Below are 23400 nucleotides of genomic sequence, written 5' to 3' on the forward strand. Positions count from 1 at the left end.
AGATAAATCTTGCAATTTTACTAGTTGCTGCCTAGCTTATGGTGATCTACAAAATCTTTAAAATCAGATAGAAAAAAGACAAAAAAGAATAGCGCTACTATTTTAGAACCTGTTGTCCGAGAAGCTAGGGACCAGGTTAGGAAAGCTAAGGCTCAGTTAGAATTAAACTTAGCTAGAGGTATTAAAGATAATAGGAAGGGATTCTACAGGTACATAGCAAATAAAAAACAGACTAGGGAGAATGTAGGCCCCCTCAGGAAGCTCTCAGGAGAACTGGCTACACAGGATTTGGAGAAGGCTGAGGTTCTGAATGACTTCTTTGCTTTGGTCTTCACTGCCAAAGGCTCTGACCAAACCACCCAAGTCTTGGAAGGCAGATGCAGGGACTGTGAGAATGAAGACCTTGCGCCCACTGTAGGAGAGGAACTGGTTCGAGACCATCTTAAAAATCTGAATGTGCACAAGTCCATGGGTCCTGATGAGATCCCCCTGCAGATCCTGAAGGAGCTGGCAAATGAAGTTGCAAAGCCACTGGCCATCATATTTGAGAAATCATGGCAGTCAGGTGAAGTTCCCGATGACTGGAAAAAGGGAAATATAACCCCCATTTTCAAGAAGGGGAAAATGGATGACCCAGGGAATTACAGACCAGTCAGTCTCACCTCTGTGCCTGGCAAAATCTTGGAGCAGATTCTCCTGGAAGGCACATGAAAATCAACAAGGTGTTTGGTGACAGCCAGCATGGCTTCACTAAGGGGAAATCCTGCCTGACCAATTTGGTGGCCTTCTATGATGGGGCTACAGAACTGATGGACAGGGGTAGAGCAGTTGATGTCATCTACCTGGACTTGTGCAAAGAATTGGACACTGTCCCACACGACATCCTCGTCTCTAAATGGGAGCGACATCAATTTGATGGATGGACCACTCGGTGGATAAAGAACTGGCCGGATGGCCGCACACAAAGAGCTGTGGTCAATGGCTCAATGTCCGGCTGGAGACCAGTAACGAGTGGTGTCCCTCAGGGATCGGTGTTGGGACCAGTCTTGTTCAACATCTTTGTTGCTGACATGGACAGTGGGATTGAGTGCGCCCTCAGCAAGTTTGCCGATGACACCAAGCTGTGTGGTTCGGTTGATACTCTGGAGGGAAGGAATGCCATCCAGAGGGACCTTGACACACTTGTGAGGTGGGCTGATGCCAACCTCATGAGGTTTAACCATGCCAAGCGCAAGGTCCTACAGCTGGGTGGGAGCAATCCCAGGCACAGCTACAGGTTGGGCAGAGAAGAGATTCAGAGCAGCCCTGCGGAGAAGGACCTGGGGGTGCTGGTCGATGAGAAAATGAACATGAGTTGGCAGTGTGCACTCACAGCCCAGAAAGCCAACCGTATCCTGGGCTGCATCAAAAGGAGCATGACCAGCAGGTCGAGGGAGGTGATCCTGCCCGTCTACTCTGCTCTCATGAGACCTCACCTGGATTATTGTGTGCAGTTCTGGTGTCCTCAACATAGGAAGGACATGGAACTGTTGGAACAAGTCCAGAGGAGGGCCACGAGGATGATCAGGGGACTGGAGCACCTTCCCGTATGAAGACAGGCTGAGAAAGTTGGGGCTGTTCAGCCTGGAGAAGAGAAGGCTGCGTGGAGACCTCATAGCAGCCTTCCAGTATCTGAAGGGGGCCTGTAGGGATGCTGGGGAGGTACTCTTCATTAGAGACTGTAGTGATAGGACAAGGGGTAACGGGTTAAAACTTAAACAGGGGAAGTTTAGGTTGGATATAAGGAGGAAATTCTTTCCTGTTAGGGTGGTGAGGCACTGGAATGGGTTGCCCAGGGAGGCTGTGAATGCTCCATCCCTGGCAGTGTTCAAGGCCAGGTTGGACGAGGCCTTGGGTGATATGATTTAGCGTAAGGTGTCCCTGCCTGCGGCAGGGGAGTTGGAACTTGATGATCTTAAGGTCCTTTCCAACCCTAATGATTCTATGATTCTAACCTCTGAATGACAAATTTTAAACAGCTTTAGAAATTGTATAGCATATTTCTGCAGTAGTCCAGAGACAGAACTTTGACATATCCAGTGAATTTCTAGAATGGAGAAGTACCCTGATAAAAATAGGAACTGAGCATGAGAGGTTCAGCATGGAACTTGGATTTCTAAGTTCAACATACAATGAAAGTTCTAAATAGGTATCTTAAATTCTGGTCATTGTGCTCTATGAGTATCAGTTAGAAAAAGAAAAATAATGCTTAGGTTATGCTGGGAGGAAAAAAAGGGGGAAAATCTGAATATGGGGGGTTTATCAAACATGAAGTTTATATAGTTTTTGAAGTGCAAGAATGCTTTATAAATGTATTCAATAATTGTTGCTTTTTTGTTAAAGCACAGAGGATTTACTTGTACATTTTCTGATAGAAATTTGGGTCTCCCTAAATACAAACTTGCTTCAATTTTTTTTCCCAGGAAACTTCTTCATGTCTTATCTTTATCCTTCATTTTCTAGCATTTGTTAAAAACATGTGCTTATAAGTCAATATTTTACTCAGTTTAATTTATTGGCTTTAAAATTTTATTGCTATATAAGTCAGTATTTACCTGCAAAAGCACAGCAATATGCACACATTTTGAAATACCTGTATGCAATAGTAACAGTGATTTCTTCATGCCGTATTCTACTGTGATTAGCAAATAGTGAAAAAGTAAATAGCAAAGACTGAATATCCTCTGAAATACCTGGTGTGATGCAATAATCTCAGTGAAATTGTATAACTCAAAAGTGTTCCCCATTTTCTTTTTGAGCTGGTTAGGAGTGTTGTAATGAAGTTCTGCTGGGTTCTATTAAGGTGTAAGCTGAAAGAGCTGTCTTCCAACCACAGTGCATGGAAATAAAAAGATGTGCAGGCTGGAAAAGACAGGCTGTTTGCTTTTTGCTATGTAACAAGGCCTCAGCACTTCAGAGCAACAATTACAAAGAAAGTCCTTTTTACTGCCAGCACAGAAATTATCTACTTCTGACAGATTCTTCAGGAAATTTAGCTGCAAAGATCTAGAAAATGTCTACCAAGTACATTCTGACTGTGATTTGGTGTTGTTTGTTTTCTTTTATTTTCTTTTGGTAACAGTTTGGGCAGATTTTCAGCACAGTTAAAGTTATGTTTTCTAACACAAAGCTACGCTTCTTGCAACTTTTGTGTTCTTTATCCAAGTCAGAAGACCTTGTCTCAAGAGTTTGCAAGAACTTGTTTTATAACTTTAAATAAGATGATGTTGCAATTATAACTTCATAACCAGAAATGGATGCGGTTTTGACTGAAATAAAAACAATAATTATGAAGTCAGTCTGAGTCATTTACTTGACATTGATACTGCTTTTGGTGTATATACTGAAAATAGATTTCTATAATGGGACAACTCAGACTCCATAATGTCTGGTGGCATTAAGAACCTCACCTTTAGTGTACTAAAATGATTTTCATGTAGAAACTATCACACAAGAGAACTGAATTTCCTAGTAAATTTATCTAAGCTGAACCTTGTTAACTCCCAGCTTTGGGGCTTTTGTCATTATAATTCTGGGGAGCCTTATGCTGAGTTGCCCATGCAGTTGCAGTTCCTAATGGTCATTATAAGCCTTCCTTATCCATCAATGTGTGGAATAAAAATTACTTGGGTGCATATATGAAAATATTTCTAGCAAGAGTGGGGGCTTGTTTTTAATTAATAGGTTTAATATTTGGGTCCTTGATGGGAATGGTCATGATGCTTCAGGTTATTAATACACTTCTAACATAGAAGTTGTCTGTGGCAGCAGGTGTTACACTTCGATCGTTTACTTCCTTTTGCTTGCTGTTCATCTTGATCACTTCAGGTCTTTTGCCATTTGATTATGTTAATCTTTTGATCTACTTCAGAGTTCTTACCCATGTAAATGTATTTTAATGTCACATCAGCTTTGTGCCTTTATTTCTAATTTCTTTAATTTTCTCTGTAAAAGTATGACAACTGTATCAAATATCAAGTTTCACTAGCTGGCTTGAACGGCTTTTTAATTTCAGTCTTTTTTATGAGAAATAATTGATTTCCCAGCTATTATGGAAGTTTTTAAGGTGTGGTGTAAATGTGCCCTTTTCCTGCTACATTTCCTGATCTATTGCAGTGCCTGTGACATTCATCCCAGGCTTGGGCATTCATCACCTGTCTCTGGGAATGTAACCCATATGCTCAACTGCCTCCCAGCCCACCTAAACACCAGGGAAGTTCTGAAATTCATTCAAATTTCACTATTTAGAAGGGGCACTATTCTGAGTTCTTGGTAATAATTAACTGAGTTCTGAGTAATAATTAACATAAATTAACAAAAAGTACATTTGAAGGAAAAGGGCATTCTCTGAAGTACTAACTTTTGCATAGCCCTAAATATCTTTGTGAAACTGGAAGTCAGGCCAGAAACTGCTTTCTTAGACAGGGTTGGAGAACTAAGATAGGACTAAACTCTAGCATGTTACTTTTCTTGTTTATGCAGCAATAGTCTAATGTGAAATGCATAAACTGTTGCTTGTCTCCCACTCTTCAGTTAACTTTGCAAGGAGCAGCAGATTGAAATTAAAGAGACTTTTTTTCTTGTTCTCCTCCTCTGTGAAACTTATCTTTCTGGTGACACAATAACACACCTTTGACAGAAGCGGTGGAATGTGTTGCCATCCAAAACATTCTTTTTCCTCAGCCTGTACCCGACAATATTCTGTCTTGGGATGTGGGAACTCAGGGTTCAAAGCACGTCGACTATCACCTCACCTATCACCTGAGGCCCCTCAGACTATCTCCTGAGGTGACTCACCTGTCACCTCAGCTAACAAGGACTCTGCTGAATTTGCTCCACAGCATATCATTAGGCATTTAAGGTGTATGAGGCACCTCAGCAAATTAATTCAGAGCTTTCCTGAGTTGTTCTCCTGAACTTAGGCTTCTTAGAACTGTTAAAATTACAATTTGGTAGATAAATGCTTTGAGGAATGTCCACCTGCCTTTGCTGACTCTCATCTGAGCCATCAGTTGTACATTCTGTCTTCTTTAAAGCAGGTTTGCTTTAATTTTAGATGCATTGGCCAGTATAGAACTGGCAACTGTCCAGAGATTGTCCCCTAAGAGCCTTTTTTTTTTTTTTTTAAACTTTTAATTTGTAGAACTTAATTTTTTTTTCTTACTTGCAGAGTAATTAGTGTTGGCTTATTATCAAAGAACATAACATCAGGTAGAATAGTTCCCATGTTTGCTGTTGTGATTGCTCAGTCTCATTCATCTCTGAAGCACACCTAGATCTGTGTATTGTAGTAAGAGCAAGATCAAAAGAACCTCAAATGAAGGTTCAGATGAGAAAATTCTTTGGTTTAATATTTGATCACTCATTTTTCCCAGACTGGTGTTGCCACTTTAATTATGAAGGTCACTAAATTCAAACGATCAAAGTTGCAGCAGGTGGACATTTTGCAACTCTGATAAGTGTTCTTTATGGGTTTAGAGAGATAAACCGCATTAGGATTGCTCCTCAAGCTTTGTTCACTCTAATGACAGCTGACTTTATGCATGAATTTATCAACTAGGACTGTAGGTTGCTTTTTAAAAAATGCATAATTAAAAATTCAGTTGTTCAATAGATGCTTTCAAGAATTCTCACACTTTTCACTTCATTTTTCATGCAATTATTTCCTCCAGAACAATTTCAACCAGCTTTCTCTGGCTTTCATTCCACATTTTAAGAATGAGAAAAATCTGCTTAGAGCAATTTGTACTTTGGGTCCTTTGTTTTCATTCTTACTCTTATGCTAGGAAATTAGAAAGTAAGGATTCATGCAGGGTTCCATTAGCAAAAAGCATGTCCACTTCTTTCATGTTGTCACAATAGGCTAGGCTTTTGCATTGAAAATGTTATAATAACTTTTCCCTTTCATAGACTTTTGAAATGTATATGACGAATTGTTTCATGAAACATTTTTAAAGCAAAACTTCACAGCTGGGCATTATGAAATATGTTTTATAAAATAACGGTGAAATAGAAAATTGCCATGGAAAAGAGTTGGTTTTTTTTCCTGTATTATCACAAGTTGGCAAATCGGAGCTGAGTTTTTATCTCCTGCTACAACAGCACCAAGTTTGGAGATGCTCAAGTCAAGAAAACAGCATGAATGTGTATTGATGTCAGGTAAAAATGGAAACCAGTGTTAGCCCTTTGATTTCCATGTCTTCTTGCTGGACTTCCAGGTGTTTGCTACAGTTCAGCAGTGAAATAGAACATGAAATGTTTGTCCTATTTTTGGGTGAAAGAAGCTTTAGTAATCTATGAAGAAAGGCTGAGATAGTTGGGGTTATTCAGCCTGGTGAAGAGAAGACTTTGGGGAGACCTTACTGCAGCTTTTTGGTTCTTAAAAGGGGCCTATAAGAAAGATGGGGAGAGACTTTTTGTACTAGGGCCTGTTGTAGTAGGATGTAGGGGTGATGGTTTTAAACTCAGAGAGGGGAGATTCAGGGTGAGCATGGAGAAGAAAAGACTTTATAATGAGGGTGGTAAAATACTGGCACAGGTTGCTCATAGAGATGGTAGATGCATCATCCTTGGAGACATTCAAGGCCAGGCTGGATATGGTCCTGTGCAACCTGATCTAGTTGAAGATGTCCCTGCACATTGCAGGGGGGTTGGACTAGATAACCTTCGAAGGTCCCTTCCAACCCAAACTATTCTATGATTCTGTGGTTATATGATTCTAAGTTTATATTCTTTGCAGTGGAAAATGTTCAAGGATTCAGAAAGAAATCCTGTGAGTTCCTGAGCAAAACATTTATTTTCATCTTACTTTTACTGAAATTGGGAAAAAGAAAAACAAAATAGAAATAAAAATAAAAATAAAACCTTTACCAATTTAAGAACAGTATTCAGAAATGAAAGAAATGAATTCTGAATAAGCCAAAATACATTGAGTTGGAGAAATGTGGCTGGGTTAACATTATTATTTCTCTTCTGTCATTAAATACAAGTTAAAAAATAACAGCAAAAAGACTTTATAGATTTAATTACCAGTGATATTCATTGATGGACAAGGGATCAGCTTGAGCCCATGTACCGCAGAAAACAACATACAGGCATTACATTGACCCTGTGACTTTCCCAGCATAAATATGTCCAAAAGAAACAAACAGAACCTCCACAGCCTCTTCTGTCAAGAGAGAAGCTGGTGCTTTCCCAGCATCTCTCTGATTAAATTTCCTGCTGTGTGGTGCCAATGGCAGTGAGTACCCTGAGCCCACAGCCAAAAGATTGGTGGGTATCTGAGAAGGGTGGGAGAAGAGGGACTGATGTCGAGTGGTTACCATAGCAACAGGGAGGGGACCAGTGGGAAGGGGGGGGGGGAGGAGAACAGAGATGGGAGTGTTACCATGGCAACAGACGGAGCGCCTTTCTCAACTGGGTTGGAGATGCAGTTGCCCTTACTCCTAATTGTCTGCCTGGTGCTGGGGGATTTAGGCACAATGTACCAGGAGTGACTGGCACACTGTTAGCACCCACATATATCACCTGTTTCATTTCTAGTTAGAAAGTAAAACTGCACTGAAGATAAAATGTTTTTCCCACAAAAGTTCCACCCCTTTTAATTTCTTTTGACTGATTATTATCTTATAACCAGTTCACAAGTGGCAACAGAATTACTTTTAATTCTTTCTAATATAGTGAAAAAAACTGTATGCCAGCATTAGTTACTAATTGTGCAGTGCTAGAAGAGATGCTGAATTAGGGACTGACTTTGAACAATGTTAGGGAGTAAGTTTATCTTAGACATCATTACATCACTGTATTTCCTTTTACCTAATAAGCTTTGCAAGGTAGATTTTACAATTTCTTGTTTAGGTTGGCTCCTTTGAATTTCCCTGTCTGAGGAGTGATGGAATTTGTGAGTATAAGAGGAATGCACTCATATAAAACCGATAGAGGCAGCCTGAACTCTCAAAATTTCTATCATTGAATGGCCTAGTGAATGGCAATCAGCCATCTACTATTACATGTGGTGTCACTTTTCTCACATACTAGGGACTGTGAAGAATTACCAGTGTCAATAGGTGATTTAATATGAGTCTCATATCAAAACGTAATGGAATAAAATCTAGGGGAAGCTAAAGTTTGATCAATTTCAGCTTGAAAAGTAGGGTCTTGATGGGAGACAGAGCTATTTTGAGTGTCAAACCATCTTGGTAAGAAGGCTTGGTAGGAAGTATGACCTGGATAACTGGAGTTGGAACCACCCACAAAAACAGATCAAATAAAAGAAAAAAGTAAAAATGCCCAAGAGGTGAAGAAACTGAGGCAAGGATAGGCTTATAGATATTTACCCTATTGAAATTTCTCTGTGAATGTGTTAAGAAGCCTGCAGATATTTGCCTGCTATATTTTCCTCTGAAGAGATAAGCTGTAAACCAGAGTGTCCTCAGCTTGGAAATGTGGGAGGGCTAGGCTCAGCCCACTGAAGGCAGCCAGCACAATCTTAGAGGTTATATATACTGAATATGGAGTCTCAGCCTCCCTTCAAAGGATGCTTCCAGTAATGCAGAAGCTGAGAATGGTCTGGTTTTGTCTGAGTGAGCAATGCAGAGGGGTGCAGGGCTGCTTCTGCTCCTCTGGAGGCCGAGAGCAAGAAAGGCTTGAGCACAGCTGAGACTCTCATTATAGAGTGTCTCTCTGTGCTTATGTGGCAAAACAGCCTTGATCTCATTTTTAGAGCGATTAAACATTTGCATTTCTCTCAAATGCAAATAAGGGCTTTTACAAATGAGCTTTTTCTACTCCTTTGTGCACAGTCGGCTTTTTTGTTCATTGTTTTGTTTAATGATGTTAACACCTATTTGCATCCTGTGGATACAGGATATAACTTCCTTACTGTTGCTTCATTTACTTACTTGATTTCTGTCATCCAGCACTTTAAGCTTTCTTTTTGGATCCTAGTTGTGTTGTAATGAATTTAGACTTTGTGAACTGGGTATGTCTATTTTGCTAAATCAAAGATGTCTAGGGACCAATGCTTGTCCCCAGGACTGAGTGGCACCAACTGGGGCATGTCTACATTTCTTAGTTTTAGCTGCCTCTGTGACAGATATACCTTGGTAGGAACAGTGAAAGGAAGTCAGCAAGGTGAATGAGTGGGTGTGTGGTACTCAAGCTATGTTTATATTCTCCATTTATTCAGCTATGGAGATAGTGATAGTTATGGTGATAGTTAGAGCACTAAGTTAGTGCTTCTTTTGAGGAAAAGCACAACAAATGCAGTATCGTATGCATTTATTTATTTTGACCTTTGAAGATGTTCACTGATGGGTGGCAGGGTGGTTTCAAATGGGAGAGGTTTTGAAAGAATGGTGTTTAAATCCTTGGTGAGCTGTAGCTTTCCTGCACAACCATGGAGAAGACACAGATGCCCTCAATATCTTGGCTTCTGAGAAAGTAAAAGAATGGTATAACTTTTGTTTGTTTGCTTGTTTGTTTCCTCAGATAGGGTGTTGTAAGCATAAGAGGCAACTCCACTCCTCTTGCTTATCTAAGAGGGCACTTGGATACTGTACTAAAGGGGTATGTGGGTTCTTGAAATATAACATAACCTCAGGAGAGCTGGAGGGGAACAGCTGGAACAGAACTTTTACCCATCTGATTTTGCCATCTGCCTCCTTACAAAATGCTCCTTATCATCTTTCCTCTTGCTCATGATTCTGCACGAGACCCTCACTGTACCTGATCCTGTCTGTTTTTTCATCACTGCCCTATCTCCCATTCTTTTACAACTGTTCCTGTGATAAGAGTGACAGTGCATGTAAAAGCATCATGGCAACCTTTGCTTTTCTAGTTTGGCAATTCCATAAAAGTTGTTTCAAAATGTTTGTTCACTTGTTTGGCCAAAAAGCGCTCTCTTCATCATTGAAGCAAACAGAAAAAATACAGAGATATGCACATAAAGTGTGCAGGCTTTGAGAGTGCACTTATTTTCATGAACAGGGAAGTCCAGCTTTTGTTTTGAATAATCTAATGCCTCAGGAATTATGCTTATAAAGTTGATACATCTTTTGTTGTAATATGTGAATACTATTGAGTATCTTTATAATTTGTTTTATACTTTCTTCAGATATCAAGTATCCTTAGGAGACCTTAATAGTGTACTTTATTATATTAAGTACAGAGATTAGCATATGGTCATAGACTTTTAATTTCCTTTCTTTTTTTCTTATGTTCAGTGATAATTCATTTTTATTTCTTTACTATTTCCTCAGGAGTTAAGCATGTCCTTGTGCATTTGTCTTACTAAAGTCACAAGTTAACAACCTTGGTTTCTTACCATATCTAATTATGCAGTTGGCATCTCTCTCTCTCTCTTCTCTTCCCTCCCGCCCACCCCCTTCCATTCTCTCTTATAAAATGCAACCTGTCTGCTGACTTAGTAAAGCCTTAAATTACAGAATTACAGGTCAGATTGGGCACTGTACTTTCTCTGTCAATCGTAACATAATTTCTTCCAGCAGCAATCCCTTTTGTGACTGTTCTGATTCACATTTCCGGTTACATTGCACACCATATAACAGTGATCAACAGTCTGCCCATTGCCATCTATCGCCCACCTCTACTTCTCCTGCAACTTGCTTGCATGCTTTGGATGTCCCTTTTTCTGAAGTGCCCCAATTTAAGGTCATGTAGTTAACGCTCATCAAAGACAGAGCTTCTCATCAGGCCCTGTCTGCAACAGGACATGAGCCCTGACCCCCTTGACACACTAAGAAAAGAGGCTGTGGAAATGCAGCTAGATCATAGAAATCAGAATGTTTCTGGGAATGCTCTAAGAGAAACAGAAGCTAACAGTACAGTCTTAAAATAAATGGGAAGCAGTGATATTCAGCAAGAATGAAGAGTATTCCACCAAAAAAGATGGAAAGAGAATAGATCTACAGCTGTTTTTCTAAAATGAGCTACATTCTTTCTAATTTCATGCTGTGTTTCTGATTGTGAAACGACTGATTGAATCAGAAGGGATAATCCATCAGTGAAGGAGTGAAGGTATGAAGGAACTTTAGGGGATTGGCCAAGAGAAACATGTTCAGCCCTTCCATTAAGTATAAGAAGTTATCTGGAGTACAGCAGGACTACAGCTGGTCTCCAAGAAGCCAAAATAGGTGCAGTGAAACAATGAATGTTTACTCAGGGAAAGGAAATGCTACACAATAATTGCATATTTTGTTTTTAGTGTAAGATTAGCTGTCTTTCACTCTTTATAATAGCAAGAAATCAGTGAAATAACCTCCTGAAGCAGCTAGAAAGCAATGCTATAGCGAAGAAGGCGAGCTTCCATCCTCCTTCGCCAAGACTCCTGCTGAGGCAGTGATGAGAAGAGCTTTTTTTTTTTGACTCAGAGCATTCAGCTATGGAAACAATTGTGACTGCTTGCTGTAATGTTTTGCCACTGTTAACCTGAATAGTTGTTATATCTATGGTGACAATCTGAGTGTTGACTTTGCTTCTTTCATTGTATTTTCTCTATGTAACCATCGTGCTTGTAAATTTATGAAAGTATCAAAGCAAATTCTCACAAATTTGCAAGCTATTCCAAGTATTTCTAGGCATAAAACAGTTCGGAAAATTTTCAAAGTTATATATTTAACTACCACCATAAACCTAATCATTCTATGTTTTGGTTTCGTTTTTTTTGGGGGGGGAGTCTTTTTAAGGTGCAGCCTCAATGCTGCTGGGAAAAATCAAATTAAGAAAAAAAGATATTTCAAAAGTGGAGACATGTTTCCTGGGCTCTTCTGCCTCATAGAGGTTATTAGGAATAATGATAGGAGCTGGAGGAGGAGGAGGTGCAGAAGCAGAGAGAGTGGAAATAAAGGAGACTGTTGGAGAACGGAAAGGTAAGCTACTATATGCTGTCCCTTAGGCCTCAAAATCCAGTGTTGTACATAGGGTGAAGTAAATCCCCCACACTTAGCTGCCTAGCAGCCTCTGAAGAGATGAAGCTCCGAGCTGGCAGAGATACTTCAGAGAAGGTTACAGGCAGCCCTAATGGTGTTACTCCGCTTATCGCAAGCAGTGTTGAAAACAAGGTAAACTTTCAGGACACGTACAAGAAGGCTTGTGTTGGTCTTGATGATACCACAAGAGTTTTGAATATACACTGCACATGAAATACATACTTTGTTTTAGCAGCTCTTCTCCAGCAGACTTCATTTATTTCTTTCTGCATTATTTCCACAAAATGGGAGTGTATAGGTTTCAAAATGGCTTTGCCGGAAAATGGTAGACCATTCTGCTACTTTCAGTTCCTTCCCATAGGGTATCTAAGTGTTTTTCTACGATTTTTAAAACTAGAATTCAAGTTGTGCACAGGATGCAAAATCAACAAATACCGGTCGCAGAGTAATGTGAAGGTAACATCGTAAGCCTTCCAGGGCTCTCCTGGAATCAACTGTAGTTCCTGACTTTTTATAATCTGTGTACTATGCAGTCTGGGAAACAACCAGCACGCATCATGAGGCAATTGCTGCAGAATATTTATTTCCATCAAGATCAAATCTAACCATGAGCACGGCCTTTACCTCTTCAAATGATCAACAGTGTGTTCAGAAGATGTTCCACTGGACAACGGACAGTGGTCTTCTCCTTCTAACCCACATATTCAGGGTAAGGTATGATGAATCAGGAAAACTAAATGTGGGCAGTGCTCCTCAGAATGACTCTTGGTATTTTGCTATCAGACGCGTGAATGTTCTGGTTCAGGAAGAGGGAACTACTCATCCCATATTTCAGTGACCATTTCTTCTTTCACTCTTTTGTCACACACACAACTAAAGGGGTGGCTGAATCAATCAGCCCTTTGCAGGGTAATCATTGGTAATTCAGTTGTTGATTAAACTTTTATTTCAGCAGTGATCTGGACTGGAAAAAAGTATTGTTGAAAATGAGCTTCAGACTCTGAAAAGAGTACTCACTCTTACTGTTCTTCAAGTGCACAAAATTGCAGACTAAGATGTCTTGTGTGTTGCTTTGATGTTTGGGGCATTTCCTATTAAAACACAGTATCTCAAAAAGCTTCTCTTTGTACTTTTAATCCAAGCATAGCAAAGGCATAAAGAAAGAACATTTCCATGTGTGTTCACCTGTGGTCTCTGCTGAGTGCACAAAGAGGGACACCCAGCCTTGAGGGATTTTGCTCCCATTTCCTTCCTGTTTCCCTAAACAGCCCTGTGCCATGCCCCATCTTTAAACCATAATGTTTAACATTTCTGTGATGCTGTTTACATGTAAAAGGTTCTACCATTATTATTTTTTTCTAAGCATACTTCATACTGAATGCTTTGGACTGAAGTATAAAAGAGGAGCTTAATAATTATTTCCATAACAGTGTAAGACTAATAAAAATGATGGCCCACTTTGGTGAAGTCAAGCCTTTTGGCAACTAAAGGAGATTTTATCCCTCACACAATTTATCAGATGAGTTTCAGGCTTACGGGAAACTGTGTGTGGTGGTGTTGGTGTGATATACAAGGTTGCAAAGGGCACAGAACAATCATTACTGGGCTCTATAATTATGTTTTAGCTGATTACCAGTCTTATGCAAATCCCAATAATAGCTTTAATCAAAGACAGTCTCACCCCATCATCAATCAAGGTATAGGCTCTACGATTAAAAAAATAAACAGTTTTGAAGAGTTAGAGAAATAATTATAAATTAATCAGAAAAAATAACATTAGTTGCCTAAAGGCTTCCTAAAGAATAGGAAAATGGACTCTTGAGGTGATGGTGCCTTTTCTGGTAGGCAATAGTAAGAACCTGGAAATTATAATGCAAGAAATTCTTGCATTTTTTTCAAGGGCAATACTCGTTGTTGTTGTGAGTAATTGTGAAAATGAAGAAAATAGTGGGCTGCAGCAGAAGCAACAAGGACATACTATACCATTATCCGTAGTCATTCACAGATTACCTGACTGTGACAGCCAATTAAATTGTATTTTCCAGGATTAACCCACAGATAAAATGATACATCGTGGTAGGGGAAAAGCTTCATGTATTGCCAGTAGCATGTGAGCTCCTCTTTTGGATGAGAAAACAATGAAAGACTTCGTTGAAAGCATATCTTTTTCTCTGTGAGTACAGATGCCTCAAACAATAGCACTTTCAAGGTATTCCAAATTATTAATCATTCCTGCACAGTTAAGGAGCAAATAACTCACCTCTGGCTTGATTATTTTCAAGGCATTAATGAAACCACATTAGGAATATTTGAAAATGTAAAAAATTGGCTAAAATCAAGTAGGTTGAACCCTGACTCTGTACAGTTATTTCTAGGTAATACTGCTAACTCATTATGTTCCCTGTCCACAAATAAATAAATAGAAAGGAAGAAAGAAAAATCATCTCTGGCTTATTGCTCTGTACATAAGCATAAAACAGAAAGATGCCATCTCATTAAATCATCACTTGGTTTAGAAAAAAAATAAAATCAGTCACTTCCTCATCTCATTCAGTAATTTTTCACAGCAAAGTTTCAGATTTAAAGGAGATCATATAAAATTTGAATGCAAAGAAATACATAAAACCCTAATCTGTTTTCTTGGGTTTAGAAGTTACTTTTGGAAGTTAAGTAAGCCTTGTCAAGTAGAAATTTTAAAATTCCACTTTCAAATATAACCTTGTTGGAGATGATGATAGAAATATTTTCAGTGACAGAAAGTGACTTATTAATTTGAGATTGAACTGAGTGTTTCTTACAAGTATGTTTTGCAAGTAGAACAAATTCTCTTTTTACATGATTAATTGTATAAGATAATGCATTAGTTTAAGGGTAAGTTGCAAAAAAGAACTGATGACAAATTCCTTGGTTATAAGCTAGTCATCATCAGGGAAAAAAAAGAAAGGAAATACATTTCACTCACAGGTACACATTACCTGCCAGAAATGAGGGTTTATATTTTCAGATGATCAAACAAAATACAAATAAACTGATTTCATTTTACTGAAAAGCTATCAATAATTTAAAATTTCCTAAAAGTCCTGATGCTATGTAGTTAGAAATTCAGCTGAGTGCCTATATTTGTCAGGAGTCTTTGGAAAACATTCTCATATTCTAGTTTCACATTCTTGCTCTTTCAAATTCATAAAATTGTTTACCTTATTAAAAAAAAAAATCATTATATCATCAGGTCTGGACAGATTGTGGAATCATCAAGCATTTCCCATTTTGATGAAGATTTTAATTGTGGGGAATTTAACATATAGGAAAGTAGCTAGGATGACTAAGGCCTCCTTAGAATTAAACCTGGCGAGAAGGGTCAAGGACAGCAAAAAGACCTTTTTCAAATACATGGCAGATAAAACTAACACCAGAGGCAATGTAGGCCCACTGATGAACGGGATGGGTGCCCTGGTGACAGAAGATACAGAGATGGCAGTTACTGAATGCCTTCTTTGTCTCTGTGTACTCTGCTGCAGGCAGTCCTGAAGAGCCCTGTACCCCGGAGACCTTAGATGAAGTCAGGACAATGGAGCGGTTTGCCTTAGTCGATGAGGAATGGGTTAGAGACCAGTTGAGCAATCTGGACATCCATAAATCCATGGGTCCAGATGGGATGCACCCGCGGGTGCTGAGGGAACTGGCGGAAGTGATTGCTAGACCACTCTCCATCATCTTTACCCAGTCTTGGGAAATGGGAGAGGTGCCTGAGGACTGGAGGAAAGCAAATGTCACTCCAGTCTTCAAAAAGGGCAAGAAGGAGGACCCGGGTAACTATAGACCGGTCAGCCTCACCTCCATCCCTGGGAAAGTGATGGAACACCTTATCCTTGGTGCCATCTTAAGGCATATCAAGGATAAGAGGGTTATGAGGGGCAGTCAACATGGCTTCACCAAGGGGAAATCATGTTTGACCAATCTCATAGCCTTTTATGAGAAAATAACACGGTGGATGGATGGTGGCAGAGCGGTGGATGTGGTCTACCTTGACTTCATCAAAGCATTTGACACAGTCTCCCCCAGCATCCTCACAGCTAAATTGAGGAAGTGTGGCCTGGATGATCAGGTAGTGAGGTGGACTGTGAACTGGCTGAAGGAGAGAAGCCAGAGAGTTGTAGTCTATGGGGCTGAGTCTAGTTGGAGGCCTGTAACTAGTGGAGTGCCTCAAGGGTCAGTACTGGGACCGGTATTATTTAATATATTCATCAACGATTTAGATGAGGGAATTGAGTGTACTGTCAGCAAGTCTGCTGATGACACTAAGCTGGGAGGAGTGGCTGACACGCCAGAAGGCTGTGCTGCCATCCAGCGAGACCTGGACAGGCTGGAGAGTTGGGCAGGGAATAACTTGATGAAATATAACAAGGGAAAGTGTAGAGTCCTGCATCTGGGCAGGAACAACCCCAGGTTCCAGTATAGGTTGGGGAACGACCTGTTAGAGAGCAGTGTAGGGGAGAGGGACCTGGGGATCCTAGTGGACGACAGGATGACCATGAGCCAACACTGTGCCCTTGTGGCCAAGAAGGCCAATGGCATCCTGGGGTGTATTAGAAGGGGGGTGGTTAGTAGGTCGAGAGAGGTCCTCCTTCCCCTCTACTCTGCCCTGCTGAGACCGCATCTGGAATATTGTGTCCAGTTCTGGGCCCCTCAGTTCAAGAAGGACAGGGAGCTGCTGGAGAGAGTCCAGCGCAGGGCAACGAAGATGATGAAGGGAGTGGAGCATCTCCCTTATGAGGAAAGACTGAGGGAGCTGGGTCTCTATAGTTTAGAGAAGAGGAGACTGAGGGGTGACCTTATTAGTGTATATAAATATATAAAGGGGGAGTGTCACGAGGATGGAGCCAGGCTCTACTCGGTGGCAATGATAGGACAAGGGGTAATGGGTACAAACTGGAACACAAGAGGTTCCACTAAAACTTGAGAAGAAAATTCTTCTCAGTGAGGGCGACGGAACACTGGAACAGGCTGCCCAGGGAGGTTGTGGAGTCTCCTTCCCTGGAGACATTCAAAGCCCGCCTGGACACATTCCTGTGTAACCTTATCTAGGTGTTCCTGCTCTGGCAGGGGGATTGGACTAGATGATCTTTTGAGGTCCCTTCCAATCTCTAGCATACTGTGATATAGCATGCTTTATGAAATTACTTTCAAAGATAAGCATAATAAAATCATTAAAATTAAAAATAAATTATTATTTTGTCAGTCCCCTCAAGTTTATAACTGAATTTTGCATCAGAGAAATTTAATTTTTATTTCAGAAATATGCAGTGTACTAAAGGAAATAAGATTTCCCTAGGATTTCCTTTCATGTTAACGTGTAGACCTATTTTTCCCCTTAGGGTTGCCCCTTCTTCTCAAGGAGAATGTCTTTTCAGAACTGTGGCTGCTCAGTGCATCCAGGCATGGTGTGAATGTGTGGTATAAGAAGGAAGAATCTTGAGTCTGTTGTGGGAGCGTGGCAACTTAGGTCCATGTAAGACAAGAAAACTTAGTGACAGAACATTTTACTGTAGGTAACCTTGGCATCATTTCATGAAGACTACAGTTCCACATTTCTGCTGCTGGGAAGACATCTTATTGAAAATTTTTATTTCTTACAACATTTCTGGTGCCGTGGTAGAACAGAACATAAAGAATACTATTGGAGTTGTAGGATGTTGCTTTATCGGAGACATCATTTCACTAAAACCTCACGTCGTGCTGGAACTCTCTTAGTAGAACCATTATATTTCATAAAGATTTAAAATAGCAGGCATTAGCTAGCAAATTAAAAGCAGTCCTTTCTTATATTATGTTAACCCGCATATGAGACCAACGTAGAAACCTTTCTTCTGGCAGTTTCTTGTTGGATGCTGTGTGTTGGAGACCACTGTACCAGCTTTGTGCAAAGCAGCATATGGAAGCTGTTGACTTCACTAGGAACTGAGTATCTGTTGTCAGTGAAGATAAAGGTAATTTTCCTGAAGTGTACACAGGCCTAGCTCCATTACAAGTGAAGAACTGAGTGCCAGTTTCGAAAGTGTCCCTTCCTAGTAGATTGAATATATGAATATCAATACCCCGTTAACTGCTTGGTTGAAGACTGGAGAAGTTCCAAAGATTAATGTAAAGGATGTACTGATCTAACGCTCCCTTCTGAAAGGTTTAATAGAATAAAAATGAAGCAATTGGATTTTAGATATTCAATGGAATTTTTTACTGGGAAAATTTTGTTTTGTAGTTTGTACATTCTTTATATTGTAAATTAAATGAAAAAAATAGGTGTAAAGTGTTGAAAAAGTCAATGAAACGAATTTCAAATGACTTTGACTTTAATGAAAAAAAAGTTGCTTTGCTTTTGGTGATCTCAGTTTAAAAAAAGACATGCATTTTTTAATTAAATAACACAGAAGATCTATGAACCATTTAATTTGAGTTGAAATGTTTTTTTGTTAAGGTGAATGGAGTTACTGTGGCCCATTGCAGAGGTATTTTGAATAATGATCATTGCTGGCATGTTCTAGTTTCAGAAATAAGTAAAGGAGATGCAAAATGGAAGTTGGAGAGTGGTATTAGCATGGCCCTGCTTCTGGGCTAATGTAATCTGTTTCTCACCCAGGGTAGTTTACTTGGATGGAAACCACAATGATACATACCAACTGGTGCTGGTGCCTGCTTTACTCATATCTAGCTGCCCTATTTTCTCAAAACACATCCCTGGCAGCGTTCAAGGCCAGGTTGGACGAAGCCTTGGGTGAGATGGTTTAGTGTGAGGTGTCCCTGCCCATGGCAGGGGTGTTGGAACTTGATGATCTTAAGGTCCTTTCTGACCCTAACGATTCTATGATTCTATGATTATGAGCTCAAGGGTTTGGTTTTGTTTGTTTTTTTTTTCTTTCCCTGAGTAAAAATCTTAAATATCCTAAATCCTAAATATGAAAAATGTAAAATATACTATAGGACAATTATGGCTGCTCCTAAATTTAGTCAGAATAAAGCATTCATATAAAATAATTTCAAATATGAATATGCAAAAACTTGCCTTGTAAAAAGACAGCCCTGTCATTAGCCAGCTGTATACAAATGGTCTTTGATTCTATAAATACTGATTCTCACATGTGAGCTAAAAAAAAAAATCAACTCACTCAGTATTTGGAGGAACCCATAGACACGTCTGGCATATTTGTCTCTATAGAAGCTGAATGTGCCAAGCTCTTGTTACTGAACTTTCAAGGGCTAAAATGATACAGACTTGATTGTAAAAAAAAAAAAAATTAAAAAAAATCTACACTCTACCATCTTAAATCTGGTGAATTAATGGTGTCTTTTTGAACAATAAGGGTGCCCTCTGTACATTATATTCTATCCTCTAAGGGCCTGGAGGTGTGCAATTTTCTGCTTATCAAGATGGAAAAAAAAGTCTCCAGATTTAAATCTGTCAGCTTCCCTAAGAAAATAATGCAGTGAAAAACAATAGTGAGATAGACTGTGAAGAAAAATGGTCTTTAATACCTTTGGTGTCTAGGCTTTAATTCCTTAGGTGATCCTGAGTTATTTGGATACATGCTAGCACACTTATGCACCTATTGATCATTTGCCATCTAGAAATGAGAGGGCCAGAGTGTATTTTGGACTAGGATTACAGTGTGAGTGAATTAGGTTTTGTGGTATTATAATATCAGCTTTGGAAGGATAGCCTGCCAAAAATGTAATAGTGCAGGAGAACGAGATGGCTCTGAGCATAAACGCTGTCCTCAGTTCAGCACAGAAGCTCTTCTAACTATCTGTAAATACAGAAATATACAGTATTGTTTGTATAATAACATTTCTTTTTACCCCTTCCTGTTTAAAACTAAAGAATAAGGACAAACAAAAAATGCAATAAAAGCAAGTTCAGAGTGACCAAAGGCAAAGACATATCAGACTTTCCACAAATTTTCCTTTGTTCAGATATACCAAGAGTGCATCTACCAGGGGAGCTAAGGAGATGTTTTCCTCTGGGTTATCCACAGTCCCTGCATTAGCCTGTGCTGCAGAGCATAGACTTTGTGACACATCAGCAAACACCTTCCTTGTCATTGATGTGGCCAGCCCTGTGATACTGAAAGGGTCCTTCATGACACAGTCAGAGGGCTGTTTCCACAGGGTTCACAGGTAATGCAGTCTGGAAAGTGGAAGGAGAACACAAACAAATCAAACGTGAGCTTTTCCATGCTCTGCCGGCTGGAATTCACAATTCAAATACTGGGTTTTTACACAGTTTCTTCCACTGGGTATTAAAAGCATAACAGCATGTTTGTATGTTTACCTGTATAATTTTGTCTGTCTATGTATATTTTAATTTCTGCATTTACACCTACTATGACTGCTTACCTACAGAAACACAACAGTAAGCATGGAGTGAAAGGATGAGATTCATGTAAATTATGATATTGGTCTATTCAGGGCAGTAAGCTAATGACCACCCAGCTCTTAGCATCTGGGGTACGTGAGGTGTCTGTAAAGAAGCATGAACATGTCTTTTAAATTCTGCTGTAGTGTGGCCTGAAAAAGAGTGGCTGAACAATTGGTAACAAACAGAACAATTAATTTATTGAACTTACACAACCTCCTCCCCAAAAGGCTCTGGGAATTTACCATTCTCCAGCTTATATGTGTTGCTCCTGTTCATCTTTTGCACCTCTTATATCAGTCTGCCCTACAACAAAGAAGTCTGTGCAAATTGTACCTTGTGGCTGTGACTTTTCTGAGATAATGGAAAAGAACGTGCAGGTGCAGAAATTGTTACAGCACAGGACCAAGGCAAGTGAGGTTTTTGGCCTGATTTCTAAAGTACTTAGAGTAGGGAAAAAAGGGGAAAAAAGGTAAAAAAAAATAATATTTCCTCAGGGACTAAAAATGAAAGCATAGATCCATTGGCCTGAAGGTATCCTGATGCTTTACACTCTGATAGACCTTATCAAACACCAAATACTAGTAGGAAATGTGGAACTGATTTCAATTTGTGTATGCTTTCATTGCAGGAATATCAAATTGATATATTTTTTGCCCAGACGTGGACAGATAGCCGTCTTCGCTTCAATAGCACCATGAAAATACTGACTCTGAACAGCAACATGGTTGGCTTGATTTGGATCCCAGACACAATATTTCGAAACTCAAAGACGGCAGAGGCTCACTGGATCACCACCCCCAATCAACTCCTCCGCATATGGAATGATGGCAAGATCTTGTACACTCTCAGGTGAGCACTCCATGAGTTGCAGTGATGAAAACTTCTCTTATCTCTACTGTGGTAGTAGTAAATTTCAGTGGTATCTTTGTTCTCCTCTGCTGTGTTCTTCATGATGCTTACCTGACCATGCTTGACAAGTATGAAATATTCAGATGTAAGTACTGCTGAGTTTAAAAAAAACAAACTTGTGTCTTTCTAAAAAAGAAACTTTGAGAAATAGGTCTGTCTAAATTGTAGAAGTTCACCTTTCTGGTGCCTATAATAAAATCAAGAGCATGTAGTCCCATAAAACCTGTCAGAAACCTTTCTGATCAGACTTAGATGCAGGGTTGGATAAAATATTTCTAGATTCATGCTAATGCCATTACTTGATTCTTCAAATAAGTCACACCGAAAGATATTCTGTAATACCTCATTGCATGGTGAATTGCTTGAGGAAAGGCTTTTAGAGTTTTTCTATCTTTGTCATACCATCGACTCTGTGGTATTAGAAATACTGTATACGTTTGCATAAAAAAGTCTGTGGAAATCAAAATATGTGTTTACTTATGGAAGAGATGAATTGCTCAGAAGGGAGTTTTGCCATAAGCCATATTCTACACAGCAAGCTGTTTCAGAAACGTCCCTTTTATACTACATTCTCTCCAGTGATTGTGTTCAGCCCTTTCGGTGCAAAAGCATATTCTGATCATGATTGCAATTGCACTCGGGCTTCAATAGGAAGTCTTTGGCAAACAATAAGAAAGGAATTAAATAGCTAGATAAGCTACTGATATTTTTAGTTCCCTTCTGTTCTTAGTCTTGCTCCAGTGTAAAAAGCTCTTGCTTATTTCAGTAGCCTTTAGATAAAGCTTCAGGGTTAGGATGTCAACTCCAATACCCTCTTGGTTGGATTGGGGTTTTATTTTTTGTTTTGATGGTTTTTTTTGTTTGGTTGGGGTATCTTTTGTGTTTAATTGTTTGGTTTTTTTTTTTCTATTACGTTCTATTTCAGTATTTCACAGCAAGTTAGGTGTCTGCCTAATAGGAGTTAGACTTACTTAGCTGTCACTAAAGAGACTATTTGTTGAATGAACTGCAAAATTCTTCTAAAACAGCTAAAAAAGGGGTAATACTTGACCCAGTGGATTGTGTGAATAAGCATTTTTAGTTTGTGAAAGAAGTTTTCAGTCCTTTTTGCCCACTCAGGTCAGCCTTCTTTTTACATAGGAGAAGCTGTTCGAATAGCTAGGGTTGGAAGGTCTTAAGATCATCTAGTTCCAACACCTCTGCCGTGGGCAGGGACACCTCACACTAAACCATCTCACCCAAGGCTTCGTCCAACCTGGCCATGAGCACTGCCAGGGATGGAGCATTCACAACCTCCCTGGGCAACCTATTCCAGTGCCTCACCACCCTTACAGTAAACAACATCCTCCTTATATCCAATCTAAATTTCCTCTGTTTAAGTTTTAACCCATTACCCCTTGTCCTATCACTACAGTCCCTAATGAAGAGTCCCTCCCCAGCATCCCTATAGGCCCCCTTCAGATACTGGAAGGCTGCTATGAGGTCTCCACACAGCCTTCTCTTCTCCAGGCAGAACAGCCCCAACTTCCTCAGCCTGTCTTCATACAGGAGGTGCTCCAGGCCCCTGATCATCCTCGTGGCCCTCCTCTGGACTTGTTCCAACAGTTCCATATCCTTTTTATGTTGAGGACACCAGAACTGCACACAATACTCCAGGTGAGGTCTCATGAGAGCAGAGTAGAGGGGCAGGATCACCTCCTTGGACCTGCTGGTCACACTCCTTTTGATGCAGCCCAGGATACGGTTGGCTTTCTGGGCTGTGAGCGCACACTGCCGGCTCATGTTCATTTTCTCATCAACCAAAACCAGGAGGCCCTTCTCCTCAGGGCTGCTCTGAACCTCTTCTCTGCCCAACCTGTAGCTGTGCCTGGGATTGCCCCAACCCAGGTGTAGGACCTTGCACTTGGCATGGTTAAGCTTCATAAGGTTGGTGTCGGCCCATCATTCAAGTGTGTCAGGGTCCCTCTGGATGGCATTCCTTTCTCCAGCATATCAACAGAACCACACAGCTTGGTGTCATCGGCAAACTTGCTGAGGGCGCACTCAATCCCACTGTCCATGTCAGCGACAGATGTTGAACAAGACCGGTCCAAC

General features: G+C 40.0%; 1 protein-coding gene across 2 annotated transcripts in view; it reads left to right on the top strand.

Moving 5' to 3' along the window:
* GABRG3 (gamma-aminobutyric acid type A receptor subunit gamma3) overlaps positions 1 to 23400 on the top strand; it is a 328777-nt gene that overhangs the window by 152346 nt on the left and 153031 nt on the right. Inside the window, exon 4 of one of the 2 annotated variants that reach the window (XM_062628603.1) lies at positions 21026 to 21246. In XM_062628603.1, coding sequence (XP_062484587.1) covers positions 21026 to 21246 — 221 coding nt within the window. The remainder of the gene's footprint in view (positions 1 to 21025; positions 21247 to 23400) is intronic. The other variant, XM_062628604.1, reaches the window with a different exon arrangement.

The sequence above is a fragment of the Pezoporus occidentalis genome, unplaced genomic scaffold, assembly GCF_034315485.1.
Source record: "Pezoporus occidentalis ecotype Australia unplaced genomic scaffold, CSIRO_AGI_Poc_V1 ctg32, whole genome shotgun sequence".
Classification (NCBI taxonomy): domain Eukaryota; kingdom Metazoa; phylum Chordata; class Aves; order Psittaciformes; family Psittacidae; genus Pezoporus; species Pezoporus occidentalis.